The 15,860-nt window shown below is 38.2% G+C and overlaps 1 protein-coding gene across 3 annotated transcripts in view; it reads right to left on the reverse strand.

Annotated features, from left to right (window-relative positions):
• Positions 1-15,811, reverse strand: part of NUDCD1 (NudC domain containing 1) — a 108,297-nt gene extending 92,486 nt beyond the window's left edge. Inside the window, exons 1-2 of one of the 3 annotated variants that reach the window (XM_020970303.2) lie at positions 15,467-15,811; positions 136-290 (exon numbers count right to left, since the gene is read on the reverse strand). In XM_020970303.2, the coding sequence (XP_020825962.1) occupies positions 136-290; positions 15,467-15,584 (273 nt within the window). In that variant the 5' untranslated portion in view covers positions 15,585-15,811. Of the gene's footprint in view, positions 1-135; positions 291-6,562; positions 7,443-15,466 lie in introns of those variants that run through there. The other 2 variants (XM_020970295.2, XM_020970312.2) reach the window with 2 other exon arrangements.
• Between the last annotated feature and the right edge of the window lie 49 nt (positions 15,812-15,860).

Consider the following 15,860-nt stretch of genomic DNA (forward strand, 5'->3'; position numbering starts at 1 on the left):
TTTTTTGTCTCTTTTTGCATCCCCAGTGCATAGGAGAATGCCTGGTACATAGTAGGCATTTAATAAATGTTCATTTATTGAATGATTACTATATAAATGTGTCTAATTTCTCTTTTTCAATGACTTTATTCTTACCAGTGTAACTGTTAAGTTCATAATTCTTCCAAGCTGATCAACAAAGTAGATATTATCTTGATTCCATGAATCACAGTGCAGGTAATTAAACATGCCAAAGGCATGCATGTGGTCCAGTGTATACTGATCATCTCTAAGCTTTACTTCTGCCACAGCTAGAAAAAAAAGAAAGGAAAAATTGTTTGTAAGTAGACTCCTTTCAAGGCCACAGAAATCACCAAATGGACAAAAGCAAAGCACATAGCCTTCCATACCACTAAAGGTGCAGTCAAGAAAGACAGAGAAATTCTGAGAAGTACACTCTTTTACCAAGTTAGTAGCAGTAGTTGTAAAGTGTTTTATCATTTAACACTAGGGAAATGAAAATTTCGAGAAATGACTGTACTGTGAAAACAAAATGGAATTCCCCAAAATTTTTTCTTTTTTATGAATTTATTTTTAGTTTTCAACATTCACTTCCACAAGATTTTGAGTTCTAAATTTTCTTCCCATCTTAACCCTCCCCTCACCTCAAAATGGAACGCATTCTGAATACCCCTTCCCCTAATCTGCCCTCCTTTATATCTCTCCTCCCCTTCAATTTTTCTATAGGGCAAGATAGATTCCTGTACCCCATTGCCTGTATATCTTATTTCCCAGTTTCATGTGAAAATAATATTTTTTAACATTTGTTTTCAAAACTTTGGGTTGCAAATTTTCTTCCTCCCTCCCCACCCACCCTCACTGAGAAGGCAAGCAACTTGATACAGGTTACACATGGGTAGTCATGTAAAACACTTCCACAGTAATCATGTTGTGAAAAACTAAGTATATTTCCCTTCATCCTATCCTGCCACCCCTTTATTCTATTCTCTCTTTTGACCCTGTCCCTCCTTAGAAGTGTTTGCTTCTGATTACCTCCCCCAATCTCCCCTTCCCTCTATATTCCCTGTTGCTCTTGTCCTTCTCCCCCTACCCCCATTTTCCTGTAGGGTAAGACAGATTTCCATACCCAATTGAATGTGTATGGTATTTCCTCCTTAACCCAAATCTGATGAGAATAAGATTCACTCATTCCCTCTCAACTTCCCCCATTTCCCCTCCACTGTAAAAGCCTTTTCTTATCTGTTTTATGTGAGGTAATTTACCCCATTCTATCTCTCCCTTTCTCCTTCTCCCAGTATAATCCTCTTGCCCCTTAATTTTATTCTCCAGATATCACCCCTTCATCTTCAACTCACCCTGTGCCCTCTATCTATCTATCTATCCATCCATCCATCCATCCACATATAATTTTTTCCCCCTCCAACTACCCTAATACTGACGAAGGTCTCATAAGTTATAAATATCATCTTTCCATGCAGGAATGTAAACAGTTCAACCTTAGTAAGTCCCTTATGATTTCTCTTTTCCTGTTTACCTCTTCATGTTTCTCTTGGGTCTTGTATTTGAAAGTCAAATTTTCTATTCAGCTCTGGTCTTTTCATCAAGAATGCTCGAAAGTCATCTTTTTCACTGAATGTCCATTTTTCCCCTGAAGGATTTCCCCCTCCGGTCCCTTAATGTAGAAGATGCTAAATCTTGTGTTGCCCTGATTGTGTTTCCACAATACTTGAATTGTTTCTTTCTGGCTGCTTCCAATATTTTCTCACTGACCTGGGAACTCTGGAATTTGGCTACAATATTCCTAGGAGTTTTCCTCTGGGGATCTCCTTCAGGAGGTGATCAGTGGATTCTTTCAATTTCTATTCTGCCCTCTGGTTCTAAAATATCAGGGCAGTTTTCCTTGATAATTTCTTGAAAGATGATATCTAGGCTCTTTTTTTGAACATGTCTTTCAGAGAGTCCAATAATTTTTAAGGTCACTAGCTTTCAACTGCTCCATTCTAACTTTTAAGGAAGTATTTTCATCAGTAAGCTTTTGGACTTCCTTTTCCATTTGGCCAATTTTGCCTCTTTTTTTTTTTCCCAGTTTATTTATTTATTTTTTTAATTTTTAGGCAGTTGGGATTAAGTAACTTGCCCAGGGTCACACAGCTAGTAAGCGTTAAAGTGTTTGGTCTGAGGCCAGATTTGAACTCAGGTCCTCCTGACTTCAGGGCCAGTGCTCTATCTATTGCGCCACCTAGCTGCCCCCCAACTTTTCTTTTTAAGGCATTCTTCTCCTCATTGCCTTTTTGACCTCTTTTGCCATTTGGCTTAGGCTATTTTTTAAGGTGTTATTTTCTTCAGTATTTTTTTGGGTCTCCTTTAGCAAGCTGTTGACTTGTTTTTCACAATTTTCTTACATCACTCTCATTTCTCTTCCCAGTTTTTCCTCTACTTTTCTTACTTGTTTCTCAAAATCTTTTTTGGCCTGGGACCAATTCATATTTTTCTCGGAGGCTTTAGATGTAGGAGCTTTGACTTTGTTGTTTTCTTCTGGTTGTATGTTTTGATCTTCTTTGTCACCAAAGAAAGATTCTATGGTCTGACTTTTTTTTTTTTTGTGAGGTTTGCTCATGATCCCAGCCAATTACTTGAGTTATAAACTCTTTGTTAAGGTAGGGGTCTGCTTCCAGTGTGGAGAATGTAGTGTCCCAAGCTTCAGAGGTTTTATGCAGCTGTTTTCAGAGATACTTCTAGGGACCTATACATTTTCATTTCTTCCAAAGTGGTATGATAAGGGGCAAGGTGTTTACTACTTTCCTGGCCTGTGCTCTGGTCTATGAGTGACCACAAGCACTCTTTTCTGCCTTGGAACTGTGAGGAGGATTTCTTCTCACCACCACTACAAGCTCCACCATGCCAGCGCTCCTCCTCACCCCAGTACCACCACCCAGAACTGTGACCCAGATCCAAGCACGGGCAAAACAAGAGAATCCTGCACCAGTGAAGAGATCCCTGCAATCCGCCCCTCTGATATGCCACTTGATTCCCCTTCTCTGGGCCAGTAGCTCTGGAAGCAGTCACTTCCCTGGGGCCACGCTTGAGGACTGGGGCTGGGACCAAGCTTCTCTCTTGCTGCAGTCACAGACTTTTCCTACTGACCTTCAAAGCTGTCTCTGGTGTTCATGGGTTGAGAAGTCTGGAAACCACCACGGCTACCTGTGTCAGTGCCCTGGGGCCACGCTTGGGGATTGGGGCTGGGACCAAGCTTCTCTCTTGCTGCAGTCACAGACTTTTCCTAGTGACCTTCAAAGTTGTCTTTGGTGTTCATGGGTTGAGAAGTCTAGAAACCACCACAGCTACCTGGGATTCAGTCCTCTGAGGGCTGCTCCAGGTTCTCTGATGCCTGTTTTGCCTTCACACCCATGCCGAATACCTTTCCAATCAACCATCCAGGTTGTCTTGGGCTGGAAATTTGTTTCACTGTCTTTTTGTGGGTTCTGCTGCTTTAAAATTTGTTTAGAGCTATTTTTTACAGGTTATTTGGAGGGATCTGGGGGACAGCTCAAGCAAGTCACTGCTTTTACTCTACCATCTTGGCTCTGCCTCCTCCAAACAGTTTTTAAAAGATTAATTCATGAAGCTCCTATCTTAAACCAAATCACTCACCTTACAGAATCACAAAATGTCAAAGCTGGAAGGGGACATTAGTGACCTTCAGATCCAAACTCTTTATTTTATAGATGACAAAACTAAGAGAGAGGTAAAGTGACTGTCCAAAATCACTCAGACAGACATCAGTGTGGTACAGTGGAAAGAAATGGCTTTGGTACTAAAGACCTGAGTTTAAACTCTAACTCTAGTACTTATCACCTATAACTTTGGGCAAATCATTTAAGTTTCTCTTGGTTTAATTTTCTCATGTGGAAAAAAAGACAGGTTAGATTCAGAGATTTTAAAGTGGGGTCCATGAATTTTATATTTTGATAACTATAATTCAATATAATTGGTTTCCTTTGTAATATTAAGTATGCATCTAAAAATATAGGCTTCTCCAGACTTTACAAAAGCTCTATGACACAAGAAAGGTTAAGAAACTCTGTATTAGATGATCTCTAAGATCACCTCCAACTCTCAGTTCTATTACCTAAGTACCAGCGCTGGGACTTTGCGACCAAGCCTTCTGATTCCAAGTCCAGTCTCTCCTCCACACTTCTTGGCACTCAGGATACCACAAGTTAAGCAATTTGGCTTAAGCAGGCTTTGCTAGTTGATTTTAAGAACTTACATTCACCAGACCAGAATTTATGAGAAAGCACTGAGTTTGCAAACTGTAAAAATTCTGGCAATTTCTAATTCTTACAAAAAACACTAGAGTGATTTTCCTAAAATCCAGGTCCAGTTATGTCACCCCCTTACTCAATAAACTACCAATGGCTCCCTATTACCTCCAGGATCAAATACAAAATGCTGTTTGGCATTCAAAGCCCTTCAAAACCTAGCCAACTCGCCTCCTATCTTTCCAGTCTTTTTATACCTTACTCCTTGCCATACAATCTTCAAGCCAATGACACCAGCCTCCCGGCCATTCCACAAACAAGACATTCCATCTTCAGTTCTGGGTATTTTCTCAGGCTGCCCCCTATAAATGGAATGCTCGCTCTCCTTCCTCATCTATCTAATGGTTTCTCTGGCTTCCTTTAAGTTCCAACTAAAATCTTATCTTTACAGGAAGTTTTTTCCAATCCCTCTCAATTCTCATGCCTTCCCTCTATTAATTATTTCCTATTTACCCTTATATAGTTTGTAATTATTTGTTTGCTTGTTGTCTCTATTAGATTGTGGGCTTCTTGAGGACAGGGACTGCCTTTTGCCTCTTTTTGTATTTCTAGCACTTTACAATTCCTGGCATATAACAGGTACTTAATATTTACTTTTATAATACTAAAATTATAAATATTAGAATATAAGGACTTGCTGTTTAGTGGTCATCATTCCCTCCATCATTTAGTGGTCATCCAGATCATTTCCTCAGCTTTCTCAAAGAATTCAGTGGCTGGCTTACAGCCTCTCCTCCACCCCAACTCACACCCTCATACTAGGAGACTTCATCATACTTACTGATATTCCCTCAATCTACTCAGCAACTCTGACCATTGTTCCTCCACTCCACCTCAGCTCATTTTACACTTAAGGAAAATGAGGTCGGGAGGGTAAAGTGGCTTGCCTAAGATTGAATAACTAGCCACAGAGCTGAGTCAAGAGCCCATGTTCCCTGGCTCCAAACTGAAGGATCAGCTACCTACACTAAACTATAGTATTTTTTTGCATTCATCCTAATCACAATAAACAACTGGAGGTGATAATTCTATATACCAAGGAGAAAAGTAACATTCTTATCACAACACACAGTATATCATAGCATCAAAGTATACCAGTATTACAAATCATTACAAAAGGTTTTTCCTCATATAACAGATATTGAAACTTTTTTTTCTTTCATTTACTTTACTAAGTAGTACCTATTTCATGGCTTTCAATAAAAATAAATAAAAATCAAACCACTATTTAGAGAGACCTTAACAATAGTACCAGGTCTCCCTCTCCTGGCCACTGTTGTCACTACAGGTTGTTTTTTCATTAATGGGGCAGAAAAGAAAAGATGTAATTTTATTTTTTTGTTGCTGGGTTGATTATACTTAGTTTCATTATTTAAATCCTCAACCTGTTTACCTTTATAAATTTTCACAAGTGATATAATTTATTACTTTAAACCTGACAGTGCATCCATCAATATCAGTATTGTGCACAGATCTGATTTGTGGTTGAGCCAAGCCTTTCCTATCCAGATGTCCAGACTTCCACATACAGTGCCTCAAAAGTCTTAGTGCAGCTTTAAACTATTAAAGACTAAAAATGCACTAAGATTTTTGGGATACCCTATATAGTTAAATTTGGTAATCTTTTCTGTATAATAATTTTCAACAGTTTTGATAACTTGAAAAAAAATCATTTTAAATAGTTCCAAAAAAAGCAGTCTTTTACAAGGGAGAAAAAACATTTATTTAATCACATTTTTGTGGACAGGCCTCATTCAATAATGTGATTCTTTGTTCTGCAGCATTACAGCGTGGATGAAACTTATAAATACATACATAACAGCACAAAGTATAAAGCAGTGTTACAACACTATGGCAAAAAGAATATATATCATTAAGCAAACATGGATCAAAGGAGGTAAGCTACCATGTAGAGTAAGTGAAAGAAAAGAGATGACAAGGAGTGCTATATTACTAGACAAAAAAAGTTTGCTTTTTGTTTCTGTTAAAAGACCTAGAGGAAGTCTTTCTAGTTTATTGGGCTGGCTCTCTTTGGCAGATGTATACATAAGGAAGGACATAAACAAGAATCAAAGCTTGACCAATCTCCATCAACGGAGGTGATACCTGTATCAACTGGATCACAGATTTAGTCAAATGATTTATATGACTTCTCCTCAATTTAACAATCACATATTAAATACTGACTAAGTGGAATGCTAGACAAGAAGAATACAAAGGAAAAAACTGAAACTACCCACCTTCAAGAAGCTTCTATTCTACTCCTAATGAATAATCTCTTCAATCATGTGCTTCAGATGGATGCCTTTGCTTCTTAAGCCTCCACATACAACAGTCATGCCATTCTCCTTGTCAAAGGAAATTACAAACACTGCCCCAGGGTAACATTAACTCCAAGTCAAACTGATTGTGAAGGGGGAGTGTTCCCTGGTCAATTTATAATATTTGAAATAGAGAAGTAGAGAAATGTAAAGTGTTGAAATTATCAAATGTTCAAGAATCATAACTGTTGGAAGTACACCTAGAAACTAACAGCCTATATGCTATGTGAAGATTAGTTGAAGGAAATGGGGTGATCATGCTAAAGGAGATTTGAGAGGATCATGACAATTTTATTCAAGTATTTAACAGGATCTCATGACTAGAAGGAACCTCAGAGGCCACCCATCACTTATGTCTGAAAAAGAATCCCCTTACATCACTGCTAGCAAGTGGTCATCTAGCTTTTGCTTGTACCCTAGTAAGTTTTATTGTACTTACCTCCCAACATAGCCCTGTCCAATCTGGGACAGCTCTAATTATTAAGAAGTTTTTCCCTACACCAAGCCAAAATTTGCCTTTCATCAACTTCCACCAATTGCTCCTAATTCTGCCTTCATAGTTAAAAAGAACAAGCCTAATGGCTCTTCAAAAACCTGAAGAAAATTAACACCCTCCTCTCATGCCTAGCACCTCTCCTACATATTGAACATTCCCATTCCCATAAACTGATCCTCACATGGCAAGAACTCACCCTTCCTGATCCAAATCACTCTTTCCCGGACATTCTCAAGCTTATCAATGGCCTTCCAAAAGTGTCATCCAGGAGTCGCCTAATTATATGCCAAAAAATTTAACAATTTAGGTAAAATGGAAGAATACTTAGAAAAATATAAACTGCCTAGATTAACTTATTTTAGAAAAAGAAATTGAACAGGACATAAACGAGCTTCCTAAGAAAAAAGCATCAAGACCAGATGGATTTAAGTGAATTCTACCAAACATTTAAAGATCAACTAATTCTAATATTAAATAAGTTATTTGAAATAATAGACAAAGGAGAATTACCAAACTGCTTTTATGAAACAAATATGGTGCTGATACCTAAAACCTGGAAGAACAAAAACAGAGAAAGAAAATCATAGACCAATTTCATTAATGAATAGGAATGCAAAAATCCTAAATAAAATGCTAACTAGAGACAACACTATATCACAAAGATTATACATTGTGACCAAGTGGGATTTATACCAAGAACACAGGAATGGTTTAAGATAAGGAAAATGATTAACATAATTGATTATATCAATAACAAAAGCAACAAAAATCATGATTATATGAAGCGGTGCAGAAAAAGCTTCCAACAAAATACAACAACAATTAAAAACACTGGAAAGCAAAGGTATAAATGGATTTTTCCTTAAGCTAGAAGAAAGCACCTACCTAAAACCATCAGCAAGCATTATTTGTTATGGAAATAAGCTAAGAAGCCTTCCTGGAATGAAACAAGGATGCCCACTATCACCAATATTATTCAGTACTGTATTGGAAATGCTAGCAATAGCAATAAAAGAAAAAATAAACTGAAGGAATTAGAATGAGCAACAAGGTAATAAAAACCATTTATTTTGCAGACGACATATTTGGAAAATCCTAGAGATTCAACTAAAAAGTTAGTTGAAACAATAATTTTAGCAAAGTAGCAGGACATAAATCCATATAAATCATTAGCATTTCTACATGTCACCAACAAAACCCTGCAAGAAGAGACAGTAAGAGATACTCTATTTATAATAGCTGTAAACAGTAAATATACCTGCCAAGACAAACCCAGGAATAATATGAATGTAATTATAAAACATGTGCTATACAAATAAAGTCAGATTTAAATAATTGGAGAAATATTAATTGCTCATGGGTGGGCAGAGCCTATAAAAATGACAGTTGTACCCCAACTATTCTACTTATTCAATACCAACCAATTAAATTACCCCCAAAAATTATTACACTAGAAAAAATAACAAAATTCATTTAGAAGAACAAATGGTCAAGAATAAAGGAATTAATGGAAAAAAATGGAAAGGAAGTTTAACAGTACTAGATCTTAAGCTATATTATAAGGCAGTAATTATCAAAACTATCTGGTAGTGGCTAAGAAATAGGTAGGTCAGTTAAACAGAGTAGACATATAGTACACAGTAATAAATTATTATAGTAATCTTGTATTTAACAAAGATTTAAGCTTTTGGGATGAGAATTCACTACTTAGTAAAAAAAAAATTGTTGGGAAAACTGGAAAGTAGTCTGGCAGAAATTGGGTATAGACCAAATTTTTTTTTATTATTAATTTACTTTTAGTTTTCAACATTCACTTCCATAAGCTTTTGAGTTTTAAAGTTTCTCCCCTTCCCTCCGGGAATCCCTCCCCAAGATGGCATGCAATCTGATATAGGCTCTACATATACATTCTTATTAAACATATTTTCACATTAGTCATGTTGTAATTAAAACCAACAGCAGGAACCACAAGAAAGAAGAAACAAAACAAAACATAAAAGAAAAAAAGAGCAAATAGTATGCTTTGATCTGCATTCAAACTCCACAGTTCTTTCTCTGGATGTGGATAGTATTTTCCATCATCAAACTTTTGGGCATGTATAGACAAAATCTTAAACATTTACCAAGAAAAAGTCAAAATGGATGCATTACCTAGACATAAAAAGGGATAATTAGAAGAACACAGAACACATTACCTCTCAGACTCATGGATAAGAGAAAACTTTATGAATAAACAAGAGACAAGAGAATATTGTGAGATATAAAATGGCTATTTTTTTTACTACACTAAATCTTGAAGTTTTTGTACAAATAAAACCAATATAGCCAAGATTAGAAGAAAAGCAGAAAATTGGGGGAAAGTTTTTAGACAGATTCTCAGATAAAGGTCTCTTATCTCAAATATACAGAGAATTTTGTCAACTTTGTAAGCATGTAAGTCATCCCCCAATTGATAAATGGTCAAAGGATATGAACAGGCAGTTTTGGGATGAAGAAATCAAAGCTATATATAGTCATATGAAAAAATGCTCTACATCATTACTGATTAGAGAAATGCAATTAAAACAACTTTGTGATATCATTTCACACCTATCAGATTGGATAAAATGATAGAAGGGGAAAATGACAAATGTCGGAGGGGGTGTAGAAAAATTGGGACACTAATACATTGTTTGCGGAACTGATCCAATCATTTTGGAGGACAATCTGGAACTACAACCAAAGAGTTAGAAAACTGTGTATACCCTTCCATCCAGCAATACCATTATTAGGTCTGTTTCCCAAGGTGATCAGGGAAAAAAGGAAAAGAACTTACATGTTCCAAAATATTTATAGGAGCTCTCTCTGTGGTGGCACAGAACTGGAAATTGAGGTAATGCCCAGCAGTCAGAGAATGGCTAAACAAATTGTGGCAAATGACTGTGATGGAATACTATTATACTATAAGAAATGATAAGCCATATCATTGCAGAAAAAAAAATGTCGAAAAACTTGCATGAAATAATGAAAAGTGAAATGAGCAGAACAAAGAGAACTAAAGTTGTATATAGTAACAGCAATATTGTTCAAAGAACAACTGTAAATTCTGAATATTATAAATACTCAAATCAACAACAAAGGACCTATGAAGGAAGATGCTATCCACCTCCAGAGAATGATCTAATAAATAGAAGTATGCATAGTATAGTTTTACATACAGTCATATAGATACATACTCATACATATACAAACATATGTGTGTGTGTGAGAGAGAGTGTGTGTGCATGTATGAGAAATGGTGGCCTCTACTGCAGGATGGGGAGAGGAGAGACTTTGTAACTTAAAATATAACAAATATATAACAAAAATATAACCAAAAAAATTTATTTAAGAAAAAACTTAAAATTAAGAAAAAAGTGTGGTATCCAGAATTAAACATAACACTTCAGATGTGATCTATGCCAAGCACAACCAGGGCTACTACCTCTCTAGGCTGAGACACTATTTCCTGAGAATGTAGGATAAATGATGTGTTGCTGTATTCACAACCTTCAGTGAAAAAGGATTCTGCCACCCTCCTTTATCCTTACATGGCTGATTTATAGCGTTCCTAAACTTTGAATATTCCCAGGGTTAACTCTTGCTGGGATAACTGGACAGGACACTGGCAACTTCCTTATACTGGCTTACAATGTTAAGGATGAGCTACTTGGAGTGTTTTCAGGTGAAAGAAGGATCAGATTTCTCATGCTGCACCTATAAAAATTAAATCAATGGATATAAACTCTGTAGAGAGGGAGAATGAGGATCAAATCAAAGCTATCCAAATGTGATATAGATTGCCTTAGAAGATAGTGGAGCCTCCCTTCTTTGAGGTATTCAAGCAAAATTTGGATGACCACTTGTCAGTTATGACCTTTTCCTCAGCTTTGGGTTGAACTAGATTGACCTCTGAGATTCTACAATTTCCTCATTATATAGATGAGAAAGCTGGGAGTCAAATTACTTGCCTCAACTCACCCAGTCTCATCCAGACACACAAAAACACCATTGACAAAATTCAACATTCTTTCTATAGTTATCACACTCTATGTAGTTTCTTCTTTAATCATCTCAAATCTCTTCTCTATTTACTTTTTTCCCTCCCCATCAAGCAAAGACTCTTGATAGGTACTTACTGACTATACCTGTGAATGGCTGGGCATAATGTAAAAGTGAATGACAGTAAATGTTATATATGAAATCAGAGTATGTGGCATGATGCACATGATGTGCACCAGTTTTGTTGTCGAAGCACCCTGATCAGGTAAAGAACCAGTTGGACGTGAAGGTATCACTGACTTCATGCAAACTGATTTAATTTTTTAAAAAATGAATAAAAACACAAGGTGTGGCCATAATATAATGATATTGGAGGCTTTGTTGTTTTAGGGTTTGTGTCTATGTCTCACACTGGCTCTGGGTAGATAGATAAAGATATTTCACATTGCATCAGAAGACAATTTCAAACGCATTTTTCGTGAGATGGCAATAACATTGGCCGTATTTCAGTGTTAACAACTTGGAAGAACACCCATCTCTATGTGGCATATTTTTTAAAAATAAGTTTCATTAATTTTATAGTCATACCTCATGAGGGGCAGTGCGCACATATATAACAGGCCTAACATGCTTAGAAGCAATATGTATAAATAACTAAAAACCAACCCCCTCATTTTAAAGAAGAGAAAACTGAGGCTCTGAGAACTTAACTGATTCATGCCAGAGGTGGAGTATTAACCTAGGTCTTCTGCCTCCAAGGCCAGTACAATATCCACAATGCCACAAAGTATTATCTAGGAGAGGTTCCTTAAGACTATTTACAAATGTTTTACAAATTAAAAAAAATTTTTTTTTTAGGCAATTGGGATTAAGTGACTTGCCCAGGTGTCACACAGCTAGTTAAGTGTCAAGTGTTTGGTCTGAGACCGCATTTGAACTCAGGTCCTCCAGACTCCAGGGCCAGTACTCTAACCACTGCACCACCTAGCAAATGTTTTGAATGGCAAATTAAATGGGATTAGTTCTCAAGCTGTTTCTAAAATACTAGGAAAAAAACCCTTATCTCTGAGCAATTTAAACATTCTCCTTATTACAGACATATCACTGGATTGAGAGGCAGCGTGGTTCTGAGGACAGTCCATTTTGGAGTCAAAAACACTTGGATTTAAGTTCAGACTACAGGAATCCAGGCCATTCTCTAAGACTGTAAGTTAAAGACCAACTGTTGCTGGGTTAATGTAGAAAGAGTTTCTACACTGGAAGGTCCCTATGCTAATTGCTCATAATAGGCCTGATGGAATGATCTTTACACAAGCCTAAAATTAGTTTGTCCGTAAAGACTTTCTAAAGGATATATAGATCCCCCATTGGAGAGGCTTTTATTTCAGACCAAAGCTATTAGATGACAAAATCTATCTCATTTTAAGCAAATGTTATGGAAATTTTCATTAACTATCAAGCCACAAAATTTACAAGTACAGTTTTTCATGCACAACAAAAACTGTTATTATATGACTATTTTAAAGAAAAACTTAACTCTGATCAAAGCAAAGAATCACGAGTCCAAAAGAATAAAAATGAAACATTCATTCATTTCCTAACAGAAACCCATTCACTTCTTAATAGAAGGGTAATTAACTTAAAATACAGAAAATGACATATATTTCCAGACAAGGCTGATGCGAGAATTTATTTGGGGAGACATTCCTGCTATGTATTGGTGGTTTTATTTTTTGTTTTTCTTTTTATTTGCTCAGTGGAGGGTGAGGAAGGACAGATTTTTTAAAATGTTTTTAATTTAAAAATAAACCTTAATCATTTTAAAAAGAAAAATGGATAAAATAACTTTACTAAAATCAATAGTAAGCCAGACATCTTTTATTAACTCATAAATTTTTGTTATGATAATAATAGTGAACTTATTATAGCACTTTAAGGTTTAGAAAGACTCATCTGAGCCTCAGAACAATTCATGTGAGGTGGGCTGATCCTCATGGAGCATTATCCTTATTTTATAGATGAAGTAACTGAGTGAAGTTGAGAAAAGTTACGTGAACTGCCCAAGATCACACAGCTAGGAAGTATCTGGCAGAGGAAAGGAATTCAAGTCTTCCTGCCTTTGAAGCCAGTGTTCTGCTCACTTTGAAACTAGGAAAGAACTCTTGCTGGAGGTGGCACTTGAGCCTGCACTGCAGGAATGGGAGCACAGCCTTCAATTCTATGAAAAAGCACTGAGGCAGAGATGCAATGCTGTAGTTTTCCAGATGTTATCAATTTTGTTATTAAACAGAACATGTCCACAAAGTTTGCCTAAAATATGATATGTCAATAATCTGATATGTCGGATCAGTACTACCAGCATAATTACTCAGAGATAGCATGAGGTAAAGAATACAGATCACTTGCTCTCTGCTAGTCACCAGCTCAGTCACTTTAATCATTTTGGCTGATTAAAGCAGCTCAACGTGTTTCATCATCAGTAAAATGGGGGTATTATTACTTATACTACCTAACTCAAGAGAACTTGTGAGAAAATAAGCACTATATAAATAAATATAAGGTATTATCTTTATACTTCATAGTCTGGCCTGTTACTACTTTTCCAATTTTCTTACATCTTACTGCCTGCAATGACTCTGGGATCCTGTGATACTGGCATAGCAAACTACAACTCTCCCTCAAGCATTCACACTGACTGACCATCCCTCATGCCTGGAACTCTCCCCATCCTCATCTCTGCCTCCTGACTGCCTTCAAGTCTCCCCAAGTCCCACCTTCTGCAGGGTGCCTTTCCCCATCCCCCTTAATTTTAGGGTGTTCCCTCTGAGATTATTAATGATTATATTTTGTTTGTACACAATTATTTGCATGCTGCCTCAAGTAGATTGTGACTCCTTTAAAAGATTTTTTTTTTGCTTTCTTTGTGTCTCTAGTGCTTGGTACAGGGCCTCAAACAGTGAAGGAGCTTAATAAAATGTTTGCTGACTGACTATTACAGGAAATTTTATTTTTTTAAAGCAAGTGGTCACTGGCCTGTTAACAACGTGGGTGTTTCCTAATAATTTCAAATAAAGAAACTCAGGAAAACAACTGACCTTTAGTGCCTTGGGGTGGAAGTATATATAACAGCATTTGAAAGACAGAAGTGTGAAAGAAGGATAAAACTTGTCCATTATACTAGGACAGAATCAGGAAGAGTGGGGCAGAAGACACAGGGAAGTAGTTTTGATTTCATTCAAGAAAAACTTGGCACACTGATCTTCAAGCAAACGTAGATGACTAACTACACTGGGGAAGAGAGAGGTGAGGAGAGGGCCGAAGGTCACAGGTAGTTCAAGGCAACCCAGCATTCAGTATGCACTGAGGCTTAGAGAGGGCACTGGAAATTTCCATTCTCTATCTCTCATCTTCCCATCAAGATGGAGAAATCCAGTAAACTCCTACCCGAGTAGATCAGCGGCCCTTTATACTCCAGTGAGAGTTGCCTGGGATACACAGGAAAGGTTAAGTGACTCACTCACTGTCGACCTGAAACTTGGTTTCTCTGACTCTAACCATCTAACCATCTAGACCATCTCTAACCACTGAACGAGGCTGCCCCTGAATTAGGCGAAGAGGATCTAAAGTCAAAAAGGAAAAACTGTCCCTACCCTCTAGGAGCTTAGGTCTTGAAATAGATCGATGCAAAGTACTATGAAGGCAATTCGAGAGAATGCTACCAACGGAGGACGGAGAGAAAGGGGGTCCTAGCGTGGAAAGAGCCCCTGAACTGAGCTCTGAAAGAAGATAAGGGGTTCTAAAGGAAGAGGTGGAGAAGTCGTGCGTGCCAGGAATGGGGCACATACTTGTGCAAAGGCACAGAGGAGGGAAACTAAACGTTGAGGGCAGGTATAGCTGGGATAGGGCAGTTTGTCTGGAAACGTGAGAGTAACACAACACAGGCTTCTTATGGAAGCCTCGTTAATGGTAGGATTCCTGGGCCGGGGTCCTGGGCTAACTTGTGGGGCTGGGATGGAAAGGCCAAAGGGGAGTCTCAAGGAGGGTAGAAATGACCGCCGAGAGGCCAGAGTACGGCGAGACGGGGGGGGAAGGGCGGGGAAGAGAGGGAGGAGAGAGTATCTAGGGAGACTCTGGGCCGGCTGCCTCGTGCCCAGCCCCGACCCGACATTCGAGGGAAGGAAGGCAGGAGGAGCACCGAGGGGCCTGTTATCTCCCGGGCAGGGCGGGCAGCCGAGACTGCAGTCCCGGGGGAGGCCAAGCCGCGGGAAGGCAGCGAGCGAGGAGGGCTCCGGGTCCTACCCACTCACCTGAGTCCAGCTCCAGCTGGTAACAGGGCAGAGGTTCCAGAGAGAGTTTGTAGCCCTCGAAGCGTGGATCCAACAGGGGCCGCTTTACGCGCAAAGAGCAATTAGCCGCCACCTCCATCACTCCCCGTCACGTTGAGCGCGGGTCTCAACTTTAAAAGAGCGGTTAAAAGGTCCGCGTCTCCTACTGCCTTTGTAGGGTTGGAGAGTAGCACTATTCTGTCCCAGAGAGCTCCGGCGGGTCGGTGGGCTTCTGGGAAATGTAGTTTTCGAAGAAGGCAAAAGCCAACGGGGAAGGCGGTTCTTAAACCGCAACGCACACTGGGAAGAGTAGTTTTTTTGAGGTCTCAACGCAACTCTTCCGTTGGCTCGTTGACTCGTTCACCCGGAAGGCTAA

The sequence above is a fragment of the Phascolarctos cinereus genome, unplaced genomic scaffold, assembly GCF_003287225.1.
Source record: "Phascolarctos cinereus isolate Bilbo 61053 unplaced genomic scaffold, phaCin_HiC Scaffold_4;HRSCAF=312, whole genome shotgun sequence".
Taxonomy (NCBI): Eukaryota; Metazoa; Chordata; class Mammalia; order Diprotodontia; family Phascolarctidae; genus Phascolarctos; species Phascolarctos cinereus.